The 8,008-nt window shown below is 45.1% G+C and overlaps 1 protein-coding gene across 1 annotated transcript in view; it reads right to left on the bottom strand.

The window, feature by feature from the left end:
• The window catches only part of ZC3H13 (zinc finger CCCH-type containing 13), a 362,285-nt gene extending 356,279 nt beyond the window's left edge, over positions 1-6,006 (bottom strand). The window contains 1 exon segment of the mRNA XM_085621836.1: positions 5,591-6,006. Within this exon segment, the coding sequence (XP_085477962.1) occupies positions 5,591-5,987 (397 nt within the window). The 5' untranslated portion in view covers positions 5,988-6,006.
• Positions 6,007-8,008: the final 2,002 nt, after the last annotated feature.

The raw sequence follows: 8,008 nt of genomic DNA on the forward strand, positions 1-8,008 counted from the left end.
CACAACGGCCCCACAGCGCTGGGGATGCCTGGCTTCACCCTGGGGATGCCCAGGAGTGGACATTTCACAGGGAAAGCCAGGAAGGGTTCCCTAGCGGTATGAATACAGCGCCGGGAGACCCCGGTCCGGGGTAGCTGTGCGCTATATAAGTACTAGCACATTTACATTGACGGCATGCATTGGGGCTCTCTTTAGTCCCAGGCTTACGAATGACATTGGTCCCAGGGCTTACAAATTCCATGATTCCCAAGGCCTATGGCTCTCAGTGGTCCAGGTAACTGATCACTAGCACTACTACTATATAAACAGAACATTAGGACATCCAGATAAAAGGTGGCAGGTTAATGGTGCTGTTTGTTTGGGGCTGTTGGGGATTAGGGCCAGAAATTCCTCCTCGCTGCCTTCAAACCACTCATCAGTTCGAGAAATATTGAATACTACATCTAGGCAATAACCGTCATCATTAACCACGTTTATCCACATCCACAGATTGAAAATCATTATTATTGTGCTGCAGGTAACTTGTCAAACCCTCCCACTATCTAACTCAGGGCTCCAAAAATCTACAAATTGCTACTAAACCTGCAGGTCTGGTAAATTAAGAAAATCTACTCTACCTAACTGTAATGCACTTGACCACTGTCTCTGAAAGCCGAGCAAATGTGACAAGCTAAGATTTAAAGGCATTTTTATTCATCATTACTTTGTGAGCAATAAAGATGCCTTTAAGTCTTGCTATCTTGTCACATTTGCTCTGCTTTCAAGGACAGAGGTCAAAAGTCAGTCTATCTTCCTGCTCGCTAGAAAGGGCGAGCAGGACCTAAAAATAGCTTGTCCTGATTAAATCTGGCTCTCAAATGCGAGTGGATTTTTCAATCCCTGTAACTACTGGGCACAATTAACATTACACATACATCAACTACTCCGATGCAACCCACCTTCAATTCCACAAGAAAAAAAAAAAGTCATCCTTAGAACTACATCTCACTAATATGGCGTCACCAGACCCAAGATCGTCTCATTGCCAATTCTACAGGACATTCCATCTAGCTTAAAACATCAAATCCAACCACTTGCACGTAAATCACACAACTGATCTAAAGGCAACACATTCACTCACTGAAAGACCTCAACTCAAAAAGCTGACACACAATGTAACATGCCATGACAACTCATCCCCTACTACATGACACATGCCTCTGCTCTCGCTCCTATATTAGCCCCTCCCCACCTCAAAGCACAACCACACCAAGAGGACAGAAATTCAACAGCTAAAATGCAAACCAAACACGAGGTCCATGAACAAAAATCGCTTCAACATTTTTGATGAGGTCTCAGAAGCCATACCAAATCTCACCTTCAATACACAAACTAACCTTTGTGAAGACTCCACACTCACATGCCACCAAGCCATTCCACTGAATATGGCATAATCAACAAAAACAGTGCTGTCAAACTGGAGGGGGCATAGCAGTCATCCACAGAAAAGTATTAAAAATAGCATAGATCAAAGACCTCACCATGAATTATTGTAAATCCTTGCTGGTAAGAAGTCACTCAAATCCAACTCCTGCTTATTCCTTCATCGTAATAAATAGTAAAATAAATAATAAATAGACCATCAATCAAAAATGTTAACTTTAAAGATGTCTTACTAGATAGTGAACAACGCTCTTCTCTACCACCTCAATCTGTATGTTCTAGGAGACTTCAACATCTGGTGTGACAAGCCAAGTACCCAACTGCAAACACAGCCCTTACATCCAACCTGGAGAGCTTCAAGCTCCTACAAGTTTTATCTGGATCTACTCACTAGGCCAGACACATTCAACATTATATTTGAACCCCCTGCAAAAAGCCACTGTGACTGACAGCTCCCTGGTAAACTGGAAAGACCGCATCGTCATTACCATCAGCATTTTTATACTGGAACAACTGTCAGTAGTGCAGTCTGAGATTACAACATTTATCTAGAGTGCTCACCCTAATAATAAAGGCTTTGCAATAGTAAACCACAAATTCAAGTTTGAACAGCATTAACACATGGACACAAATATTATGTTAAATGCAGACATAGCCCATCCCTGATTCATAATGTGGTACTGTAAACTGGCAGCCAAAGGGTTTGTGCTGTAGGGGGTTGAACCTACTTGTCCCAAGGACAAAATACACATGAAAACTTGTTGCCCTTGACCCCGAGCAAGATGTCCTGGGCGTCGGGCTATAGGAATTTCACATCCCTACAAGCAGCTGATAGCAGAACTAAGGAGCTTCATTTAGCTTCTGCTTAACTAATCAGTAGCGGGGTCCTTCCTGACCTAAAATATGGAGGGGAGACCAAAGAAAGAGGCCATGCAATCCTTATAACCAGAGAAGTTTGGCTATTTTGCAATTAAACTCACGGCCGGATTGGGAAAGTGAGCCTTCGGCTGGTGCCTGAGACTTGATGTAGGCAGTTCCTTTCCCCATCAATGTTCGGGCCTGCTCTGAACTAGACAGGCCGAAGCAGCCCTTTCCCAGCCCAGCACAGATTATCGTAGCCCACTGTCATACATAGAATGACAATGGACCACCCCAGCAGACATGTGGTGCTCCAGCCCTGACCTTTGGGTATGACAGTGATTCTTCGCCTCGGGAGAATGAGGATTTTGAGGGGAAGAATTTTCACTCCCCTTGGAAGGAAATTGGCAGGGGCAATAAACGAGATTCTGCTTTTGTGCCCATGGTTGATTGCCATACTCCCATTCATGGTGCCCAGGCAAGGCATCATTGCTGCTCTACCAACCCCAGATGTCAAACCTAGAACTTAACCAGAAAGCAACCCACTGTCTTGCAGATTTGGAACTTAATTTAGAGGCTTTGTCAGCAGATGTGGCTGCGAGTTTCCTGGGCCCTAGTGCCACTGCAGTGCAGCTTTCAAATTACCTTAGTCAAAGGAGACTCCCACAGAAAGTGTTACTATTTTTTAAAGAGACTAAATGTTTGAGCATGTGCTTCTTCCTTGAAAAACAAAATAAGGCCCTTTTTAAAAAAAAAAGCTGTTAAACTTAAAAGTGTTTACTCCTCTAGTTTAATCTTTAAGATAGCACAGTCAATAACTTGCTTTCTGCTGGGGTGTATTGATATAACCAGGGCCACTGGAATTATGAGGCTCTGGAGGGCCAAACTATCCAACAGGGTTGAGTCCCTTCGATGGCAAGAAAAAGAAGAATTATGTGGCATAATGCGACAACTTTTATGATATTACTTCATTACTTTGTCATTTTTGCATTTGTTAATGTCTGGGCATTGATTGCACCTCATCAGTACCAGTTTAACACTCAAATATAGATATAAGCAACACAAAGGTGAGCATTTAAGCTTAGCAAAGGGCCTTCTACTGCGCTCAACGCATCTTGTTGCGTTTTAGGTAACCATTTAACTGTTTGAGCAAGAAACAACTTTTTTTGTTCACATCTGCAGAATTATGCATCAGACGATAATTATGTGGCAAATGCAGCTAATCTACCATATGTGAAAAACACTGCAGTGTCGCATAATTCCAGTGGCCATGGATATAAACTACAGGCTTCAATTTGGACAGTATCAACCCAACTATTCCTCTTTCTGAGAAAAATGGGTCATGATATTCAAAACATATGATAGCTAAAGTGCTACAAAATGGCGGAAAATTCAGTGGAATGTCCTTTATCACAACTCACATTTTATGCACCTTTTCTTTCTATTATTGCCTCTTTCAGTAAAGCTCTGCCTTTTGACTCTGCTACTTTATTTGTTTTCACCCAACACATTGCCCTCTTTTTATCACAACATCCGATCACGGTGCTTACTTTGTGCAGATTGTTTGTAGTGGTTGGTCACAAGCTCTCATTTTTGGACATCAAGGCTTATTTTATTTAACATGAGATTTTGACCAGCGCAAGAGAGAAAAAGGCAGAAAACTAGGGGAACAGAGTCATAGGAAAGCACTGATAAAGGGAGATATGAAAATGAACCTGCAAGAGTGAAATAAAGAGACAGTAAGAGCAGGATGGTGGAAGAAAGAGGAGCAAGGTAAAACCAAGTCTTGGTTGCCTTGGTACTGAGCACGCTCAAATTCAACAACTCTTACCAAGAGCTTCTTAAAGAAATCTGAGACTCTGCACACATGCGTGTGTGAGATTATATGAGTTGTTTCTATCTTTTTGTCCATGATAAGTCTCTTTTTTTATTAAAATTGGCTAAGTTTATGCATCTAGACAGTATCTAGTCAGCCTTCTTTAAATCTAATTTCATGAAGAATACTGTTATTTTTTAACTGATGATTTTACTACCACAATTTCAGCTATATAAATATCTAACATCCCCTCCATTATTAAAGTAAAAAAAATTGAAAAGTTTTGCTTTTCTAATTATTGACTTTTGTAGCAATAGCGGCATGCCACACTTAAGCTTTTAACATCTACAGCTAAAGGGCGCCCACTGCTGCTAAAGTCAATAAATAAAAAAAATAGGCGGACGGACACCACTTTTTTTTGCATTTATTTACTTTTATAGCAATCGCGGCACGCTACGCATTACTTTTAAACATATCAATCTAAAGAGTGGCATGTGCGATTGCTTTAAAGTAAAGAAATGCAAACGAAATGCAGCATCTGCCCACCTCTGTTTTTTGATTTTATTGACTTTTGTAGCAATACTGGAACGCCGCGGTTGAAAGCTAAAGCGTGGCATGTCATCATTGCTCCAAAAGTCAATAAATACGAAGAAAAGAAGTTGTAGGGTGAAAACCAGGAAGGACAGCAGCGAGTGAGGTGAGAATAGATGGCCAACCAAAAGAAACAAACGGTGATGTCCCTGTGGGAGGGAACCAAGCACCCATTGATCAACCACAGTAAAGGATTTCCCCAAAAAGCAGGCCAGCCGACCAACTAACCAGAAGCGCTGGGCGGAGCTTAAGCCCCTATTATGAATACAACATGTCTTGAAGAAACAGCGCAAGCGCTGCATAGGCGAGACCTAAAAACTAAAGGCTTCATTTACCGGTCATCGACGACTTTCTTCACACCACATCCAATTAACCTGTTGGACTAGTGATGCTTTACAAAGTTAACATGTCAGTCATCCGTATCTCTTTTCCGACAGGCGGATCAGGAAATTTTGAAAAGCACTTCACAGCCAAAAAAGAAGTCTCTCAGCCTGAGAGTCTCCGTCCCTTGAAGGTTTGGAAGTGCACGCCTCCAAGTGTATGGAAGAGCTCTCATGACTGAATGAGAAACAAGGCTGTAGTAGGTTAAGGAGAAACATGAAAGATAATATCCAACAGAAAACGTAAGTATCGAATTCTGAACGGCGCAAATTAGAAGGGGTTATCTCCTAAACTTGGACTGTACTCTAGACAGAGCCACTGCCATCTGGTCTGCTGTCATTGCACCTTCTGTTGTTGTTTCACAGAGTGAGCACTGTGTACTTGAGCGAGAATTGACTGTCTATTTCAGAGACAATACTCAATAAATATACTATAAAGAAGTGGGCTTCTCCCCTCTAGACAGGCACAATGTCCCATAAAGGAGGACAGACACTCAGAGCTAGACAGGAAGCGCGTGCTCACCCTTCAGTTTGCGCGAAGGCTGCCAGCGGCGACCGCCGCCTCTGCGAGCGGAATCCCGGGCCGTGACCGATGACTGAGCGCCGCCTGGTACTGGGAGCCCGGAGCCTCCTCCCAGTGCCCGCGGACCAACGAGGAATCCAGACAGGACCCTACTCCTACTCCTCCTCTTCTTCTTGCCGCGATAACCGCGGCTCCCGCTCCTGCTACTGCACCAAGGAGGACTCCCGGGGGGTCCTCCTCTCACACCGCTTGTGTTGCAGCTCCCTCTACTCACTGTACTGCGCATGCGCTCGGTCCGCCATGACATCTGCGACAGTGACCTCAAACTCGCGCGCCGCCGCCGAAGGGGTGGGGACAAGCCATCTCTCCGCGGTCCAACAGGGGGCGCGAACGCCATACCTAAGCCGGAGGCGCTTCGGCAACGAGCAGGTCGGAGGTAGCGCAGCGACCACCCTCTGTCACGCCCATTTCTTACTATCTCCCTCTGTGACGAACTAGATAGATCTAGAAACGTAATAATCGGACTTATACGGAGGCGGTTACCATCGCCAGCATGAAAGGCAGAATTCACCTTAGCACCTTTGGCATTTTACACGTGACAAAGTATAGTGGCATCAGTCCGTAGCTGCCAGGGTTTCATATTGCTTATATGACATTTTCGTAATGTCATTGTAATAATGAGTGGCATTCAACGACTATGAGTGACACTTTCTCTCAATCAGTTTAATGTCACCCACACTTAGTAGTAGCATGGCACAGCCCACAACCTACGTCGGACACCGTTGCCGAGCTGGGCTTCAGAGAAACAACACATTAAACAGAGATCCACTTCCTTAGCCAGCCTGCCTGGCAATCAATAAATTTAATGGCATGAGCAGTCAATTGAGTCTGTCCAGGGTCTCTGCCAGGTGGGGTCCGAGCCGAGGGCAACTACAGGATGTGAGGGGCTCCAGCGGGCATCTTCTGTCTGTACAGTTATCCAATTAGGCCCCTCTTTTACTGTAGTCTAGACTGAACCAGTTTTTGGCATGAATTTAGAAGTGAGTGGGCTTCAGAAATCCGACCACAAGCTTTTGCTTGTGGCCTAAAGCTTGCGGTTAGGCGCGCGGGCACGTGCAAAGTCGCCATCTGGCTTTCCTCTCTCTCTCGCGGGCACCCTTACACTCGCAGGACGCTGCAGCTGCTTTCACTTTTGCCGCTGCGCGCGCACACACAACTCCCGGGCTTAGTGCTTTCACCTGATATTGTCCAATTACATTACATTAGGCCACACCCGCTTGCCTGTCCTGCATAATTATAGCGCAAACTTGAACCAAGGGCATTATAGCGCTTCACACGGAAATCAGCTCCCCTTGCACAACAGTTTTTAAGCACAGTGTAACAAACTCAGCGCCACCACAGCCTCACTCAGCGCCACCACAGCCTCACTCAGCACCACCACAGCATCACTCAGCACCACCACAGCATCACTCAGGGCCACCACAGCATCACTCAGCGCCACAACAATATCACTCAGCACCACCACAGCATCACTCAGCACCACCACAGCATCACTCAGCACCACAACAGCATCACTCAGCGCAACCACAGCATCACTCAACATCACCACAGCAGCACTCAGCACCACATCAGTATCACTCAGCATCGCCTTTGCACTAGTACACCACCACATCATCATCACTCAGCGAGACCTGAGTATCATTCAGCATCACCTCAGCATCGTCTCCGCACCAGTCACCACCCCCACCACCACTACCACCTCAGCATCCCTCAGCACCACCTCAGCCTGCTCTCGGAATCTGGCATCTGTTGATTCTCCCCTAGCGTCTGGCCGCTGCTAGTGTTATAATACAGGTACTAGTTCCCAACCTTCACCCTCTGATTGTTTATGCCCCCTCAATAAAAAGCTTTAACAAACAACCATTGGAATAGGCAGAAACAAGTTGCCAGCATTGCAAGAACAAACGAAAACTGAGGACATTTTGTATTGTAAATACTCTTTTTAATATGGTCGTTCAGTTGTACATAATGCCTTCTTGGTCATTTATAAGGTAACAAAAATGCTTCTGACACTTTTTTATTAAAACTTTTCAGCAAGCTGCACAGCAGCCACCCTTCTCTACAGCACAGCTTAAGGACATTGGCAAAGTCAATAGCTCTGGCTAAACACTTATAAGGCCCCAAAGGCGAGACCTATTGGCTATGCCAATGCTTGTTTTACTGCGGGTGTGTGTGGCTTTTTAGGTCTCGCCTTGTTATCGCATAAGCGATCGCAAAGCAAGACTATAGAATACGGGTTTGAAAAGTGCTCCCAAAAAGCGGATTGCATTGCTAGCACGCGCACAATCACGCGCATCGCGCCGCCATGCAATCCGCTTTTTGGGAGCACTTCAAAGGGTCCGCTCCCTCCGCCCCGAA

Source organism: Triturus cristatus, chromosome 8, assembly GCF_964204655.1.
Source record: "Triturus cristatus chromosome 8, aTriCri1.1, whole genome shotgun sequence".
Lineage (NCBI taxonomy): Eukaryota > Metazoa > Chordata > Amphibia > Caudata > Salamandridae > Triturus > Triturus cristatus.